Source organism: Gopherus flavomarginatus, chromosome 15 (genome assembly GCF_025201925.1).
Source record: "Gopherus flavomarginatus isolate rGopFla2 chromosome 15, rGopFla2.mat.asm, whole genome shotgun sequence".
NCBI lineage: Eukaryota > Metazoa > Chordata > Testudines > Testudinidae > Gopherus > Gopherus flavomarginatus.
Genome location: NC_066631.1, coordinates 22,691,766 through 22,711,550, shown reverse-complemented (window position 1 = coordinate 22,711,550; position 19,785 = coordinate 22,691,766). Strand labels below are relative to the sequence as shown.

Below are 19,785 nucleotides of genomic sequence, written 5' to 3'. Positions count from 1 at the left end.
GCTCATCATATTTCACTGTGAGCCTGAGTGTTTCAGTTGATAGTGCTTTTGATACTTGTTCTGTTCTAACCTGGTGGGAAAGCAATGTTCCCTAAGGCCTTGTCATCCTCAGGGGGATAGGAAGCTTTTCAGGAATTGCCATCACGCTAGCTTTCCCTCCCCGTCTTCCAAAATGTTAATTGCCGAGGTGGCTGTCTGAAAGAAGCGGCAACCTGTAGTCCCTTACTTCTGAATCCTGGCCTTGAGGGCCACAGCATAAAAAAACTGAGGCATTAGACAATCTAGGCCTGAATCAGTGTCTTGAGCCCATCTCTAGTGGTTACCTGGTTCACATATCTGGAGACAGTTGTCATATCCCCCACCATACATATGTATGTGCTTAGGACCAGATTTACAAAGGTATTTAGGCACCTAATGCTGTAGATTTTCAAAAGCACTTAAGTGGGCTAGGTGCCTGCCTCCCATCGACTTTCACTTTTAAAAATCGCCCTAGACACCTTTTTGCATCTCTGGGTGCCTAAATCCCTACATAAATCTGGTCCTTACTCATTTATCCAAGCTAATTAGACCATTTGATTTCTTCTCATCAATCTGTTGCTCTGAATTCCCTCCAACTGACCCACTATTTCTGGTATAAAGGCTAGAAGAGGTATGTCATTAAGGATTATTAATATTATTTTTAGAGCTATCTGTTGAAAAGCATGTTAGCATCAAGAGGACGATGGGATTTGTATGTGTAGGGCAAATGTCTCTACAGTGGTACAGTGTAAACTATGTTTACCTTGGATATTTTAAACTGTGAATGCATGTTGCTACGCTATGCATTCCTTTACCCTTAACTCGCATTTGGCATTGTACGCTAGTGGTTTGGGGTATCAAGTCTTGTCCAGATTCAAAAACAAAAGAAATGTTCGTTTTCCTCATTCCCTCCCCCCCCCTTAGTTTTTTTTTCCATGCTACTTATGCTGAAGGAAAATTGTTCCCCATCAGAGACTGTAATGACAGTAATTAAAAATGTGTTCTCTTCAAAGTGACGGTGAATCAGTATGAAATGGATTGAACATTTTGGAGAGTGAATTTCTTTCTGTTTGACACTGTGATAATTGTACAAGATGAGCCATTATACATTCAGGGTTTGTGGATTTCAAGATTTCCAAATCCAGGAATGGTAATTAAAATTTCACGTTGGGGCTTGACAAATGCATAAGTAGGCGGTGGGCAGGGACTTTCCTGGGGTGACTGGGGCTTACACACTGGTTTCTGCACACTTAAACTTGCGTTCCAGTTTCTAGCCCTTCTCTTTATAATGGAGACGATTTACTGGAAGTGAACTGATGCAGTGCTGTATCTATGCTCCTGAATCTACAGACAGCCTGAAATGATATGAGAACCACCTTGAGGCTACATGCGCCCCCATGTATGCGTATATAGAAGGGAGTCTGCAGCCACATAGGAGGATGGCATTTCTGCTTCTGCAACATGCTACCTGACTGCTCAAAAGCCTGGCCTTGGGGACTCTGTGGGTGTTGAGGGAATGGGCCAGATTTTTCCCCACAAAACTCCTGGATTGCTGTAACTATTTTAGTGGCCAAAAGAGTTATTTTGAGAAAATCTGCAATTCCTCCCTCATACAGAGGCCTGCTTAGTGAGATCTCTACTACTGCATTAATGGAAAAAATGACTCTGTCTAATAGAAACACTTAGAAAAAATCTGAGGATGACTGGTGACACATGAAACTATTGCATACTTTTGCAGTTTAGTACTTATTAGCCCCCCGATAGTCATAGGTTATGTTCTCACTTATTTATCCATGCACTCACTTTAATAATTGATGCCCTGCGTGATCTCTGCAGGTTCAGGATTTGGTTTGTGGTTTTGTTTCTTTCCAGGTTTTGCAAACAATAAACAGTGAATTTATTTTATTTATAGGCTACTTATATTGTGTGCATGGAAGTATATTTTTTTCATTATGAGTTTATATTTTATATAAAAACAATAAAAACAAAGTTAGAAAGAACTGGAGAAATCTGATACAAATTACTGTTACAGGCTGAATTAACTTATGCCAGCTGCCCTCCTCCATGCTTGGAACCCTCTTTGGGGTTTTACTTTTTTTACTTGGGGGTGGGAAGGGGCAGTTTTTGCAGCAGGTTTCTTACTATGACTATTCTTATTTCTCACCACAAACTCCTCTTAAAATGAACCCAGACTAACAAAATCTTTTTTCTCCACATTCTTTAGGCAATGGATTTAGATGTTCCAGTGCTGGCGAGGAACGTTCCTGGGAACGCAGCAATAATACAACACAAAGTAACAGGACTATTATTTACAGATCCGCAGGTAACAGGAACAACAAAAATCAAATAAAAACCAGAGCATAACAAAACAACCCTTTCCCAAATTTTTTTTTCTTTTCCATGAACTGCTCATGTCTCTGCGCTCTGCTCGTGGTAACTTTTAGTGGTTATACTCTCATTCTCTTAAAAAACCTACAAGCCTACCCTGCTTTTAATGAAGTGCTGTTGCTATCTCATGCTGTCTTTGAGGTTCACTGAATGCTGGGGGGAGGTGGGGGTCGGCCTGACTGAATGCTTCTTTCTAGCTTTAAGAATCTGCCAGTTGCTTGAATGCACTTCTGTCGAGCTCTTAGCTGCTTTAATTTAGTTTTGGGGGTTTCTTAGGCAAACCCTAGAATAGATGTTGTGCAGATGTCATATTTCCCTTCAAGCACTCGCTGAAATGTGAGCATATATTGTAGAAACAGTGGATCACAAAATCAAAACGGGCTGTGAGCCCAAAGTTTAGGATAATATGATCATTGCTGGGATTACAGATAATGTTAATATAAAAGATTAGTAGGTCATGAATAACAGTAGGGCAGAAAATAGTTAAGTTACACAGAAAATAAAGACTATGTTTTGCACTCTGTGGGTGTGAGAGAGAACTCTGTATATATTTAAGTCCTAGAGATTCTTTGATTTGGGTGGGTTTTTATCCAATATGGTTTGCCATTCTGCCATTGTCTTTGTGCACTGTGTGCATAAGGGACTCTGCCACAAATTCCTTCCTGTCTTGAGTAAATCTCGTAATTTTTCTGCCTCACTTTCCCCATCGTTAAAACAGAGATGGTAATACCACAGGAATATGGCAAAAGTTAATTAGTGCTTTGACAATTAAAACAGCTAGACTCATGCTTAATTATATCTAAAGATGTTTTAAAATTTTATTATGAAGGCTCTGTGAATTAAAAAACCTGCTTATTCACCATGCAGTCTTTAGTTTTGATAATGAAGAAGGAAGACTCAGTGATTAGAAATAGACACCAATATTTTTAATTCATAATCTAAGACAGAGCCAGATAATGTTTTGATTAGAAAGACAAACTTATTCTGCAGGACATTTGTTTAATGTGATATCCCTAGATAGTCACCCAGGGTCCGATACAAGTCCCACTGGAGTTGGGCTGGGCTGATATTCCTTAAACTGCAAAAATCTCTTCTCATCATGAGTGTGACAGAGAGGTTGTACTGTAGTTTCCATTTGTTTGGCACGTCAGTGTATTGGATTATTGCTCTATTACTGTGTATTCTTAAAGCACCCAATACCCTAGTACCCAAGGAATGCTATTAGTGGCTGTGATGAAAATCTATTAGAGTTTTAATATATAGTTTTCAAAGTCTCCATGTTCCTCCTCTATGTGAAGAATTGTTTTTTCAGGTCAGACAATATCCCAGTTAAGCTAATTAAATGGTTTGGGGTTTTCGGAGGGGGGTATGAATCAATCTGTTTATTACATAAAATACAGTTTACTAATACCAATCAGCAGCTAAACATGGTAGTTTTTTTTCCAACCCCAAATAAAATAAAACTTCCTCAAACAGACTGTTTGCTCATTTTGCAAAGTGGAAATGCATTACATTTACAGCTTTGCTGTATGTGTGTGATTAATGCATGCTATTAAGTATAGTCTTGGGAAGGTGGATTCTTTTTATTTTCATTAGTTTTTTAACTGAAAAAATTATTTCAAGTAACATTTGTCTCTCTGGAGAATTCACTCATTGTTCCCTATGGTTTTCATAACTGAATCTTTGTTAATTACGGCAGTTTGTTTTTCTTTGGGTTTTTTTAATTACTCTCTGGGTGGCAGAGGCAGAGCTGTCATAAACTGTTCTAAGCTAGACCTGTTTATGTAATTAAACCCTGATTCTGCTATTATGTCCACATGGAGTCCCATTGACTTCAGTGAGGTTGCACACAGGCCCAGGGGGTCCATCTGTATGGATGTAGTTGCAGGATTGGGGCCTAATATTGAAACTCATACTGGTGGCCTTCCTGGTATTAATAAATAGCAGGAACACACACAATGCCTCCCACACGTCTTCAGTTAGGCCCTAATCTTGAAACAGGTTATGCACACGCATAAGTCTGTGCAGGAGCAGGACCTATGACCCAGAGTGTCGAGGTCAAATTAACAAAGACGAATGGTAAACAACATAGATTCATAGGACTAAGGGACCTCAAAAGATCATCTAATCCAATCCCTGCACTCATGGCAGGACCAAGTATTATCTAGACCATCCCTGACAGGTGTTTGTCTCACATGCTCTTTAAAAATCCCCAATGATAGAGATTCGACAGCCTTCGTAGGCAATTTATTCCAGTGCTTAACCACCCTGACAGTTAGGAAGTTTTTCCTAATGTCCAACTTAAACCTCCCTTGCTGCCATTTAAGCCCATTACTCTTGCTCTGTCCTCAGAGGTCAAGAACAAGTTTTTCTCCCTTCTCCTGTAACAACCTTTTATGTACTTGAAAACTGTTTCATGTCCCCTCTGAGTCTTCTCTTTTCCAGACTAAACAAACCCAATTTTTAAAATCCTCCCTCACAGGTCATGTTTTCTAGACCTCTAATCATTTTTGCTGCTCATTTCTGGACTTTCTCCAATATGTCCACATCTTTCCTGAAATGTGGCCCCCAGAACTGGACACAATACTCCAGTTGAGGACTAATCAGCGCCGAGTAGAGTGGAAGAATTACTTCTCGTATCTTGCTTACATGACTCCTGCTAATACAGCCCAGAATGATGTTTGCTTTTTTTACAACAGTGTTACATTGTTGACTCATAATTAGCTTGTGGTCCACTATGACCGTGGTCCGCAGTATTCCTTCCTAGGGCAGTCATTTTCCATTTTGTATATGTACAACTGCTTGTTCCTTCCTAAGTGGAGTACTTTGCATTTGTCCTTAATGAATTTCACCATTTACTTCAGACCACTTCTTCATACTTAAGCACTGACCACTTCACCTAAAACCATAAAGTTGTAACAAAGCACTTCACTTTAAACCGAATTCAGTGAGGCTGTTCTTACGCTTAAATGTTTTACTTGATCAGAAGTACAGAAAGACTGTAAATATGATGTCGTTATTTCTAGAGTTCTGTACTTCTCAATTTCTCTATCCCATTTCAGTCTGGTCTTCTGCTGCTCTCCCCCAAAATACTGTCTCTAAGATCAGTAACCTCTTTTTTTTCTGATATTCTTGTTCTACATTTCTGAGTGTCTTCTAAGTAAAGGTGTTAACTTGCATTACCATATGAACTAGCATTTTCCTAGGTAGTATTTGCATTGGGATAATTAATGTTTGTGCAAGTGCCCTATCTTGGAAAGTGAAGTAATCTCTGTCCTTTCTCTGTACACTAGCAATTGTATCACATTTAATAACACTCCTTTAAAATGTCTTTGGTGTTAAATATTGTATAAAGTATCAAGATTTACAGTGTGTCAAAATAAGGTTTGTTTGCATGTTAATAGTCTGATTTCACCAGGGGATTTCTGGATAACTTTCACCTGAAGTATCTGACAGAATGCCAATCAGTTTCACTAAATCTTAAAGATAAAGTGACAATACCAGGATTATCCCATATTTCTTGACACCACCAATCTGTATCAAATACAGTTTTTCAAACCTCCATATATAATATATCATGAAATCAAGAGTGGGAAAATAGATCAAAGAGTTCAGATAAATTAGACGACTTCTAATTTCAACCTGTTGCTAAAACTTGTTTGTATTGTTGGAAATGGCAGTAATACATTTTGTAGCACTTTGCATTGTCTCCTCTTAGAGGACCTGGTATGCCAGTAGAGGCAGGACAACCTATATGCTGGAAAGCAATATGTTTTTTTACCCTCTTCTGAGTACTTCATGTGCTCTTAAGTTTTGATAAAATATTTCCCATAGTAACCTCAGTTAGTTTGCTTCTAAATTAGCTGTCTGTCAGAACCAACTGTTTAGAGCTATTCCTTTGGAATTCCTTTAAGAACAAAGGTTTACATGTAGTTGCATCCCTGTCTGATTCTGATTCAGATCGTTCAGGAAGCAGAAGACACCACTTGCTATCTGTTAAGTACATTATCTGAATTGTCCAGATTTTAGTCAGCCAAGAAAGATTTATTCCCAGTGCAGGTTAACTCCGACCCTCAGTCATGTTCCTGCTGGTGTTTGCATTCTGAAGCAGCATCCTAGATCATTCTTTCCCTGTCCACAGTTTAGCTGATGGGTAGCCAGTATAATTGGGTCTAGTTTTGAGTCTTGTTTCTTTACAATTAGTATTTTTTCCTTTCCACAGTAAACATTATGGTGCAATCTGGGTGGCCTTATTGAAGTGCTTGGAGGTCCAGTCTACTTGTGAGGGTGTTTTCATTGTAGTTTCTCACAAGTGTCCTTCCTCCTTACATAACTACTACACAGCCCTACTCCTTCATCAATCAGCTTTCAGATAAGCCTCTTATTCATGCTTTTTTTCCTCTTCCTCAGGAGGTGCCCTCCTTTGCAATCCCCAGAATTGACTTTCCAGCCTGTTTGACAGATATACTGGATTTATTCTTTTATTGCTCCATTGCCTCGGATACACGGCAGACGTAGCAGAGTTGTGTATTTAAACCTAGATCTACTCTGTTAAAAACATTTCAGTTTTATTTCCTTCCCCCCAAAATAGTAACTCTGAAAAGGAGCAAGCTAGATAACGTAGGGGCTGGGTTATTGTATCTGGTATGTGAAACAGTCTTGTGGTTATTTTACGTCTTCTTATGTTGGGAAACTAAATGAAATGGCTTTGAGTTGATTTATGAAACAATAATAATTTTAAGCACAAACTTCACTTTTAGTGGGAAAAAATGACCTCGCCTGGCTTACAAAGAAATTAGCCAACTTTTCTTGTCTAATTATACTCATTATACTTAATCCTTGGTAGGTATTCTGAGCCCTCATGACCATGTACATAGACAACAAAGGAAATATCCAGCTGTCCGCAGCAGTTAACATAAAAGTGAAAAGTCACAAAACATGTTGACCTTGATGCTTGAGTTATTATGCACCCTTCTTTTAAAGCCATGTTTTATTCCTGCCATTACTCAAATTTGCAAGTTTATGGAATATGTGACACTGAGTTAATGTTACCTGAAAGGAAAACGGGTAACTAAGAAATAAAGGAGTAGCAGGCCATGTTTAGGCCATAAATTATCACAGAAGCACGTTCAAATGGAGGACATGCACCATTATTCAGCAGCCTCAGCTTTAGGGTTATGGAATGCCCAGCATCTGTGAAGGCTCACAAAAGAGGGTGGGGGTGGGTATATAAACCTCTCCAGCTCCAGGCGAAATAGCGGTTCTAGCTGTAATGGAGCAGCAGGAATCGGCAACACTAACCTGTGTAAGGGAGGCAGGGAAGAAGTGGAAACTCCTCTGAACCAATTAGTGGAGCTACAGACAGGGGCATGTTGCCCTCCTGTGGCAGCGTGGGTGCTTGCCATTCCTACTGTAAGGCGTTACGGCCACATGGCCAGCATTTAGCCCTGGGGTTGTTTCTAGTCTTGAGGACTTTAGTTTTGCTGTCAGGACAGGATTGAACAGAGCAGCTTGCTGTTTTAAGCAATGCCAGCAATGATTGTTCAGGTGGTTGGGAAATACCAATCTGTTGCCCTGCAGCTGCTGTGCACTGCGGTAACTAGCAGGTGCACTGCTATTCTTAATTGTTCATTTACTTTTATAGCTGGAATTTGTCTTCCCTGGGTTTACACTGAACTAAGTTCCATGTTCCTTTCCTCTCCTGCCGCTGAAATGGAAGTGTGTGTGTGTGTGTGTGTAAACACACTTCTTAACTTCCTAGTGTCTGTGCTGTGAAATGGCACCAGCCTGGTTCTTACAGTAATTCAGAGGACATGCATTTTATTAGCTTGGTGCCTGCTGTATTTTCAGGGTTCATCTGCCAAAGACATCTGGGTCTGTAGGGCTGTTTGCAAAATACTGTCCTGAATATTTTTTATATGTGCTCTTTGCATTTTCTTTAAAGCTAATTGCCCACCTGCCTGAGGGAGAAACATATTAGTGACATTACTTTTGAAGATAACTGGGCCTAGAGGGATAGCTACTGTCCAGAAATAGGGCATGCATCACATTACTTATAAATCTAAGCATCCTAGTGCTTGCCCAAAGCTTTCTGCCTTGTAACTAACAACTCAGCCTTCACTCTTTACATCACGTATCAATTGTGAGGTAGATAAATGTTCTTATACCCACATTTATATGGGTGAACGGAGGCAGAAAGAAATTAAGGCCTCCATTTTCAGAAGCGGCATCTAATTCTGGGTTGCCTCCATTTTTGGATGCTCAGATTCAGCAACCTGTTGCCTGATTTTCAGAGGTGCCAAACAACTACAGCTCCAGCTGACATCAGTGGGTGTTGTGGGGACCACCTGAATATCAGGCCCTTGCAGTCTTGAGCTCAGCATCCAAAAATGGAGGGATGACACTCCAGGGGCCTGATCCAAAACCCAGTGACACGAATGCAGATCTTTACTGCGATTTCAGATCTCATCTTGAGTGACTTGCCTGAGGTTACACTCTGAGTCAGTAGAACAGCTACAGCTAAAGTCCCTTGGCTTTATCCATTTGCCATCTCTCCCTTTCCTCTTTGGATTCATGCTTAATATTATGCTGAAATTATCACCAGCGAAAGGGATTTTAACTGTATGGCAATATCTCATTGCTTCTATCACTTACATGTTTCCAAGTTTTCATGCTCTGTAGCCACACATTTTTAAAGAATATTAATTGAACTACTCGTCAAGCAATGGTACATTGCGGCTTCTGATATGTATAATTTACATAAATTATTTTTAAACAAAATAAAATCCTCCACAGGAGCATAAAATTAAAGTTGGAATGCAGTGGAGTGAAAATGATTATTTATTGTTATGATAGCGTAAGAGATTGGCTTTAAATAGGTGAAGGCATTTAAAGGCTTTCCCCACTTATCCTGCTCCCGTATGTTCTCAGCAGTATGGAAAAGAGCACAGAGATGGGATGTGTAAGAAGGAAATGAAAGGAGTATCAAGATTGGACTCATTGGGGGAACAGAAGAATTAATTGGGAACGCAGTAGGAGACAAGTCTTGAAAGCTTGTCCAGGTTGTGCTGTGCCTTGACGGGGAGAATGTGAAGTTAGAACTCTATGTGGTATTTTAAGAGTTGCCAGTAGATGAATGCAAGGGAATAGTGGGTGTTCTAACATGATCAGATCACTGAGCAAGGAAAATAACCTTTGCTTTCATGTTTTGGATGGACTGGTACAGGCAGTGTACATATCTAGAGGGCTAGACTGTAGAAAGTTGCCATAGTCAAGATGGGAGAGGCTATGGGCATGGGCAAGCATTTTGGCCACATGAGCAAGAAAGATCAGGGTTTTTTTGTGTGTTGTGAACGGGAAAAAAAGGCAGCAGGGTTTGGATATGGTGGGAGACGAAAAAGGAAGAGTCAGAGATGGTTGCAATCCTGGACGACAATGGAGGATGCTGGTGCTGTCAACTGCAACAGAGAATGGGGAAAGCAGAGGGGGTTTAGAAGAGAATATATTAAATGCCTCTGATGTTATCATTATAGCACCAAACTTATTAATCTGCACTGCTGGCTGGCAGATTCTTTGGGAAGCACTTCTCTGAATTCCGAAAGCATTTTGCAGGAATACTTTTATTCCATTCAGAGACTTCACAACTACAGATATTGCTAAAGAGGAACACACCAGTAGGAATCTTTGAGTTCGTGAAGGGCCCCATTGTGAATTAATCAGATACTTTTCCCACAAGTGGTCGTTCTGTTTAATAATGCTGACTGGAAGACAAATGGACCAGAAGAAATAATATGTACAGAGAATTCCTCAGATGAATCTTTGGCATTTATGCAGAAGGGGAGCTCATCTTCTGTGCACTTCAAGTAATGCAGTGCCCTCCCGTGTATCATTACAGGAGGGAGCCTTACTAATGCAGTCCTCTCTGCTAACCCAAGTAAGGAACCTCTTTTGCTCTTTCTTGTGAACCTTAGAGGGGAGCCTGATGCTGTAGAAAACTTTATAAACCTCTTGCATAATGTTTCCTGCATGAACACCTGACATGGTAGGTAATATTATACATCCCACAGATGAAGCCTCATCCTCCAACCCAGATTACATTTTCAGAGGTCTGGTTTTTTTTTCTTTTTCGTTTTTTTTTTTGATTAAAGTTGTTTGTGGGAATTTCTTCAGTTGATTTAGAATTACAGCTGCTGATGTGATTCATATAAACTTTATATTAACCACATGACTAAGGCATGGCCTGTTACGGAGTGCCTGGGCGATGCTCTGGAACTGCTCCCCACAAAGCCAGTCAGGACTTTGGGGAGCCTCCTTTCCCTTGGAGCAGACTGTTTTTAGGGCAAAAAGCTTACACGGTTTTACCTTCCTGGGTTTGACCTTGGAGCAGACTGTTTTTAGGGCAAAAAGCTTACACGGTTTTACCTTCCTGGGTTTGACCTTGGAGCATTTAGCTTTCCCTCTGTACGCTTTCCACAGTGAGTCCGTCCAGGCGGGGTCCTGGGAAAGCCAGACGGTCCTGCACGCACCCCTACTTTGCTGTCAGATGTGACTCTTAGCCAGCCAGTAAAACAGAGGTTTATTAAATGACAGGAACACGGTCTAAAACAGAGCTTGTAGGTACAGAGAATGGGACCCCTCAGCCAGGTCCATTTTGGGGCCCAGCGAGCCAGACAACCCGTCTGCGTGCACTCACTTCCCATCCCCAGCCAGCTCCAAACTGAAACTTTCCCAGCCCCTCCTCTCTTGCCTTTGTTTTTTTCCCCAGGCCAGGAGGTTACCTGACCTCTTTGTTCTTCCACACCTTTAGCATTCACTTGCAGGGGGGAAGGGCACCAGTCATTAGTTGCCAGGAGACAGAGTGTTGGCCAGAAACTGAGGCACCCACACAGTATTCAGAGGAAACATTAAGAACAGTCCCACTTCATCACATGGCCATTGAAGAAAACTCTGGAAGGTTGGAAAAGACTGGGAATGACCAAGTAAGGTAACATATGTACATTTTCTGCTACCTTTGCAGGCTCCAATTCTGCACTATACAAGCATAGCAGTCTTCCCATGTGGATCTCCATGCAAGACTGAAGCTATACTTTAACTGGATGTATAATGTCAATGTTGACGTGTGAGAATTCACCTTACTTAGTCTAGTATCCACCATCACTCTGACTCCAAAACTTACTCGCAAACCTAACACAGGCACCCCTATATATATATATGCTGCTTTGATCATATAAACTACATGTCATAGCAATACATATATTGAAAGCATTGCATGTCTTGTCAATGAGTATCAAAGGCTGTGCTTGGAATGTGTACAGTATGATTTCACATATCAGCATTGGTTCCCAGTGGTCATGCTGTAGTTACATATTTTGCACATGGACCATATGAATTACATCAGCTGTCTTAACTCTTTGATAACCAAGTTTTTTGTAGGTAAACTGTATAAATTAGCTTAAGTACAGTTGGTTAATGAATGAGTTGTTGACCAAATTTCAGTCTTATTTGTATTTTCAGCTCTCTGTCGGAGGGCCTCAGTGATCTTCCCCTTAACAGTTGACAGCTTATTGTCAGGAAAATGCCATCTGTGTCCAAATGCCCTTATGTTCCACTTGGAATCTATCACTGATTTTCATCATGATTTGTGTAGCAACTAATGATCTTCACTTTTTATTGATCTAACAGCTGTTGACATTTTTAAGCTAGCGCACATTGCTGTAGTGGGTTTGAGCTACTTCTGTAATCCAGTTTCAGTGTTGAAAGTCGTCCCTTGATGGCAGAAAATCAGACTGGCAGTGCAGAAGTGGATTCGTTTACTTAGAGGCCTCCAACTGTGACATCAGCTCTGACGTTCACTAGTTTGGTATCTTCACTTCTTAAAAACAAAATTGGAATGGCAGAGCAACTGGCCAGGGAAGTGTCTTGTTCTATCAAGTCCTGTAGGGCTAAAGGGATTTAATATACTGCATTTTGCAGACCTTTTGCTACCGTGCCCCAGCTGCTGCCTAGCTTCCAGGTCACGAGCCTCCAGCACCACACAGTGCAACAGCTCTTTATTAGCTTGGATCAATCTTGCATCCAGGCCCTGGCACAATACAGATAATTTGCTGCTGAGTGTGTGTTCTTTACTTCATACAATAGACATCTTTGTGAAGTGTTTTTCTCAACCTCATTAAAAGCATGCAACTAGCTAAAGATGCCTCATTTGCAACCAGGCATATGCCTAGTTGAGCCTAGATCAAAACTGTCTGCTACCAGCTCTCCTTCATCCAGGAAACCAGTTGAATTTGTAACTTCTTACCCAGCTATGGCACACTTCATTGCTCTAAATGTCTGGTGTTCAAACACTTTTCTGTCTCATTAAATTGTCTATATTTTCATCTGATTTAACGCTCTAGGGATTTGACCATGCTTTCCAGTTCTCTAGTTGGTGGGCTGTTTAAAAGATTAAAAATTGTATGTGTTATTTATTGATCTGTACGTATATATAAAATGTGGTGCTTAGCTCTGAAGAATGGTTCTTGAACTGCTTGGTGTGTGTATTCACTCTAAGTCCAACTGCTTTACTGCAGTTCCAGGATCAATAGAACCTCACGTAACATTTGTTGTTTTCTTTAACTTTTTAGGAGTTTGTCCAGCTCTCCAAAAGTCTGATGAATGACCCCACTTTGGAAAGAGAAATTGTGACAAAGGCAAAAGCGTATGTGAAGAAACACCACTCATGGGACTGTGAAAGAGAGGCTTATCAAATTCTTGTCCTGAGACTCCAGTGAATCATTGGGTATCAAATGTGGAAACTGATCTTATTCTGTATCACTTTAATGGTGGCACTGTAATCGGAGTATTTTAAAGAAAAAAATGCACATATTATGGACCTATTGTTCCACTCAAGTTTGCCCAATTTACAAACATACTGCATCAGACCGGTGGTCCATCCAATTTACCATCCTGTTTCCAGTGGTGGGCGGCACCAGTGAAATCAAGAATATGTTGATTTCTTAATACTATGGGATCATATGGGCCTCAAAAGAGGGTAATTCCTTGTGCACAGGGGTAGATTTCATCCACAGTGAACTCAGGCAAACTCAGGTACTGTGTTGTAGCCTGACAAAGCTAATTTAATTAATCTGAATTTATTCAAATATATATCAATGATAAACATAATGTTGTAAGAGTGGGTTAATCTCTATTTTGAATGATCAAACATATAAATACATTAAATGTTAGCCAGGTCTACATGATCTAATTTTAAAGGGAGAAGATCATAAATTAATCACACAACTAGCACTTTTATCAGGAATGTAACTGGCTGGAGCTAATGAGAAATACAAACATTGATGCTTTCTAGCATGAAAAATTGTACTCACTGTTTCCTGTTATTCTACTTTATTTATGAATTATTGGAAGACAGCAACTACCTCTTAAAAATTACCAAACTTCGGGGACCTCACAAATGGCAAATGTTCTTACAAAAGATGGATGTAGGCTGTAATAAGGAACAACGATGTAATTTATATTTTTTATGTAATTTGGTACTTTTGTCATGAATGACTTTCAGGAGTTGTTATTATTGTGAACTTAATGTAACAGGATATTGTATTTTAAGAAGACCTGCTAATGCCCACATGAAGTACAAACCAATCATTATTGACTGCTCAGTAGTTAAAGTAATATCTTGGTTTTCCACAATCTGGTGTCAAAGAAGGCTGCTATTTCTAAAACATGTGAAGTGTTTACAATTTTTAAACATCTGTTGTTGGAAAACTATAGTTGCTATATATGGGCCTGATCCAACCTCAACTGAAGCTAGTGGGAACCTTTCCATTGACTTTAATGGGCTTTGCATCACCCGCTATTTGTGTTAATGAATTCACTGTGCATGTTGGCTTTCCAATTGACTTCTTGGTTGTGTTGCAAATGTTTAGTCAGCAACCCTGAAGAAAAAAGAGTAATTTTAGTATCCTTCATTCACTTCTGAGACCTTTTCTAATTTTCTATTGTAATATATTTGGAGTGGTTTGATTCAGTTGGTACTGTCCTCAATAGTATGGGACAATGCAGACAATGGAGGACAAAACTGGAGTGACTTCAAGGGTTATAACTGCAATGCTCGTTCTATATATGTTCTCTTGCTCTTATGGTTTTTGGTAAAAAACAGCCTGGCTCAAAGGGGAAGGATAATCATCTATTATAATACAAATGAAAGAAAGGTACAAGTTGATAGCAATGCATATATATTAGAAGCTAGAAAGTATAGAAAATTAATAAGGGAAGCAAAAGGACATCAGGAGAAATCTGTGGGCAGTACAATCAAATACAAATAAGTTTTTTAAATTATATAACAAACAAAAGGAATCTTCACAGTCCTAGATATTAGTTCATTATTGTATGGCTATGGTAGACTAGTAAATAATACAGAAAAAGCCATATTTCTGTTCTGTATTTGAGGGAAAAAAGATGATGTGTTTATATCATATGATGATAGATTTTTCCAATCACAGTAACTAAGGATGATGTTAAATGGTCGCTATCTAAAGTTAGACATGTTTTAATCAGCAGGTCCAGATAACTTGCGTCTATGAGTTTTAAAAGAGCTGGCTAAGGTGCTCTGTGGACCAGTAATGTAGATTTCCAATAAGCCTTTGAACACTGGGGAATCTCCAGAGGACTGAAAGAAAGTTAATGTTGTGCCAATACTTTAAAAAAGGCAAGTGAAATGGCCCAGCTAACTGCAGGCCTGGGAGCCTGACATTGATCCAAGGCAATTAATAAGAATTAAAGGAGGGTAATATAATGAATGGCAATCAATATGGGTTTATGGAAAATAAGTCTTGTCAAACTAACTTCATATCACTTTTTGATGAGTTTGGTTAATAAAAGTAATAGTGCTGATGTAATATTCCTCTGTAAGGTATTTGACTTGGTATCACACATCATCTAGATTAATAAACTAGAATGATGTAAAATCAACATGGCATACATTAATTGATTTAAAAGTGGTTAAAATGATAGGTCTCAAAATTTAACTGAAAACTGGAAATGATCACTGAGCAGCTATGGGGGTCCACAAGGATCAGTTTTTGGCCCAAAGCAAACATTTTTAATCAATGACTTGGAAACAAATGTACAATAATTACTGATAAAGTTTTCAGATGACACAAAGATTGGGTGAGTGGTAAATAATTAAGAGGACAGATGACTGATAGAGAACAGTATGGATTGCTTAGTAAACTGAGCACAGGCAAACAATATGCATTTCAATATGGCTAAGTATAAGGCCACACAAAGAATACAAAGGTGCAAAGAATGTAGGCCATCCTAAAAGGCTGGCCAACTCGATTCTAGGAAGCAGTGCCACTGAAAAAGACATGGGCATCGTGGTAGATAATTAGCTGAACATGAGTTCCCAGTGTGGCCAAAGGGCTAATGCGATCCTTGGATGTATGAATGGGAATTCTTGAGTAAGAGTAGAACGTAATAGTAATGCTACCTCTGTATTTGGCACTGGTGCGACTGCTGCTGAAATACTGAGTCCCCAGTTCAAAGAAGGATGTTGATAAATTGGAGAGGGTTCAGAAAAGATCCATGAGAATGAGTCAAGGATTGAAAAAAAAATGTTCCTTATAGTGAAAGACTTAAGGCAAATAGACTCAGCGCCTTATCAGAGACAAGGTTTAGGGGGTGACTTGATAGTCTATAAGTACTTACATGTGGAACAGAAATTTCGTGAGCACTCTTCAGTTTGCCAGAAAAAGGTATAACAAGATCCACTGGCTGTAGGTTGGAGTTAGACCAATTCAGACAGGAAATAAGATGCAAATTGTTAATAGTAAGAATAATTCCTCATTGTAACAACTTTGGAACCTCCATTGTGGTGGATTCGCCATTAGTGGCAGTTTTTAAATTCAGATTGGATGGTTTTCCAAAAGAGATGTAGTTTAACCAGGGTTATTGAACCTGAAGCAGGAACTAATACAGGGAAGTCCTATGGTATGGAGGAATTCAGACTAGATGATCACAATGGTCCCATGAAATCAATGATATAAATCTCTCTCTGGGGGCAGTCTGCCACCATGTAGATGCTAAGAAATAATTATATCAGCATGAGTTCCTAGTTTAATGGCCACCAGCCACCACATATTGATTAACAGATTTTAAACCTGCAAATGAATCTTGACCTATCAGTTACTCCTGGCCACTCTTATTTCAAGCTGTAGGCCCAACATTGCTGTGGGCTGCGCCATTGCCCATCATTTGTGATGTAGCTCTGCAGGCCACGGTCTCTTTTAGCCAGTCCCCCACTTCTTCCATGGGAAGTTAACTCCTGAAGGAGGAATTTAAGAGGAGAGGAAACTCTTCCAGGGAACCACAAGGGGGTATATGCTCAGGTGGTGTAAATGGACATAGTTCCACTGACTGCCAGTCTCCCAGAACCAGCTCTCACAGGACTTTCCTGTCCGTATCTCGATCCTCCACCTGCACTACTGTGACCTGTTTTCCGCTCCTTCCTACAACACACGTCTTTTGACAAATACGCAGAAGCATGGTCATTAAAACAAAAAGCGGGCCGGAGTTCAGCTCCACCGCTAAGTACTGAGTTAATGGTGTAACGATTAGAAAACTTGTTTTAAATGCAATACATTTAATTGCCAAATATCAAGCAACTTTACACCTTGACAAATTGTACCTGAATATGCCATTTGCAGTACTTCCAGCAAAAAATGTGTTCAAGTAAGAAATTCTGTTACACCCACAAAATGTAATTAACAGGCAATTTTTCAAGCAGTATTTAATCTATACATATGAAAAAAGCATCCAGGAAACAGAGCAATACACTCATTTACATGTGATAACTGTGCAGAAAGAATGAAAACAAACAACCCTCCTGAAATATATATATTAAAAACTAACCCAAGTTGTACTGACAACAGCACGTTGGCCTATTTTATACAATCATCCAGTGACACTGTTCAGTGATCACTGGCATTCAATTTAGATGCCATTCATCACCTAACTTTTCTTGGGAGCAGTAAGACCATGTCTAGCTAAGATTAGGAAGCTAAGGGCTACAGTATTTGCAAGGGGCTATTTTTCAGTCACAAAAATGTGTATTTATACACCCAACTCCATATATGTTTTGCACTTTATCCAGCCTTTTATCCAAGGATTACAAATACTCATTATGCCTCATAATCCCCCTGTGAGGTAAATAGTAGACCCATTTGACAGATGGATAAACTAAGGCACAATAGATTTTTCATGCAACCTTAATTAATTTTAAAACAGCCAAGCTCATTTTATATTCAACATCAATCATTTTTGACCCAAGGCCTTCTTTCCTTCTACTCCCATCCTTACGATAAACTCTTAGTGTCCTCTTTCCAGAGCCATTTCCTTTACCCTGTGAAGTCCTGCAACTGAGGCCAGCCTCAATTTAACAACAGCTATGGCTCCAAAATGATTTGCTCCAATTCCTGTCCCAGGAAGACTCACACTGAGTATTATCCCTGTGGCTGGTACTGTATTTCAGGACCTCAACATGTACAGTTAATTACTCCAATTAGGTACACCCCAGGAGGCACTATGACTCATACGCAATTCTTTCCCTGCTCCCTTGCTCCCAGGGGTTAGTCATTTACTTTTGGCCTATACCGTAATCAATTACTACTCTACTCTACCACCCAACATTGGCTCAGATACTTTGGCCAGTACATGGAGGAAGCAAATCTAATCCTCCACCTATTCTCAACTCCTATTTTGGGGAGGGAGTAAGCAGGTGAGTAGCCCCACTTAGCCCTGTTTATAAAGTCCCAGTAGCCTGCATAAGGGTGCAAAGGACTTCTTCCCTAGCATGGGCACACAGGCCAAGTCAGAATTTAGCTCTTTGTGGCTGGCCCCTAATTCTAGCATTCACAATCTGAAATATCCAGAGTTTGGAGTAGTTAGATCTTACTCAGAATTTGAATTGTGCAGTCTCGGCACCATCTAATAGTTCTAGCAGCTTCAGCACCAGAATATGAAATGGTTCTTAAAACACCAATATCACCCTGATAGAACTGGGGAAATTCTTTACAAACAGCTCCTTAAGGGTTTCAAGAGAGCAAAAGTCGAGCTTTCCTGTTCAGATATGGCTCATTACGGTAATGTGCAAGGAGTTAAAAGCCAAACAAAATAAAATGGTCTCTCCCAAGGAACCGGAGTATTAAAAGGGTTGTGAGGAACCGCAGCACTTTCTGTAAGTGTTTTAATACACGAGGGCTCTTTGGAGAGACAGGCTTCAACTATAATTGATGTCTCATGGCACTTAGAGAGTTAACATTTTAAATTTGGCCTTCCAAAGTGGCAAAAGTTAACAATTCTACTGAGCAGTTGTCAGTTTATCAGAGATGCCAAATGTCTGTAAGACTCGTACATGTTAAATCTGACATTTTGCAGTAGGCTGGATGGCTCAGTGGATTAATCACAGCCCTTTGGGATGCCACTTTCAATCCAAAATTGACCAGAGTGATTTAAAGTCTTAATGGATGGTTCAGAGCTACCAAATTAGCCAAAGGTAGTTACTTTCTGATCTCAAGGAGACAAGCTCTTTTCTCTTGCTATTAAGATAGTTCAAACATCAGAGCTTGAAAAAAAATAACCAGAGGAAGATGTTAAACTCTATTTTAAAGACTGAAAAGCTCTTGGTGCTTCTTCTTCAACTGTAATTTTCCATCAGCTTAACCTGAACATCAAGTGAACTAAAAAATGTTGCTATTAGACCCTTTCTGCTAGTTGAATGTGAAAATCTGAACAATCTTTACCCTTTTCCATGGCTTAATCTTACCTGATGCTATCTTTTCTGTTGTGTAGTAGGGCTTGTAGCCTGTTCTGTCCCTTTCTCGCTCTCGATTTAATCTTTTGGTCAAGAGCAGTTCTTCAAGAAAAGAAAGAAACATTTTTGTCAGAGGCTTGTCCAAAGGGATGGTTGCTTCCATCTGGAAATCAATCATTTGATGGCTCAGTGGGAGCTGAGCATTTTTTTCATTAAGTTGTCCAGAGTAATTTCATCATCCTGGAATTTATTCCACTTTTGTCTTCTGCTCTGTCTGGTTGGTCCGAGTCTAGTTGCTTTAATATTGAAAGTTTAGACTCTAACCACGAGTGGACCTCTGCTGCCCATTGCATGAGGCTGTTTGCTGTATCGGTCTGAGGATGTGTCCCAAGTATTCATAGTTACTGGAGGCAGATTGGGGGTGGGGGGAGAGATAGCTCAGTGGTTCGAGCATTGGCCTGCTAAATCCAGGGTTGTGAGCTCAATCCTTGAGGGGGCCATTTAGGGATATGGGGCAAAAATCTGTCTGGGGATTGGTCCTGCTTTGAGCAGGGGGTTGGACTAGATGACCT

At 39.9% G+C, this 19,785-nt stretch overlaps 1 protein-coding gene across 1 annotated transcript in view; it reads left to right on the top strand.

Moving 5' to 3' along the window:
• The window catches only part of GLT1D1 (glycosyltransferase 1 domain containing 1), an 84,622-nt gene extending 69,250 nt beyond the window's left edge, over positions 1 to 15,372 (top strand). The window contains exons 11-12 of the mRNA XM_050923536.1: positions 2,243 to 2,341; positions 13,029 to 15,372. Coding sequence (XP_050779493.1) covers positions 2,243 to 2,341; positions 13,029 to 13,175 — 246 coding nt within the window. The 3' untranslated portion in view covers positions 13,176 to 15,372. The remainder of the gene's footprint in view (positions 1 to 2,242; positions 2,342 to 13,028) is intronic.
• Positions 15,373 to 19,785: the final 4,413 nt, after the last annotated feature.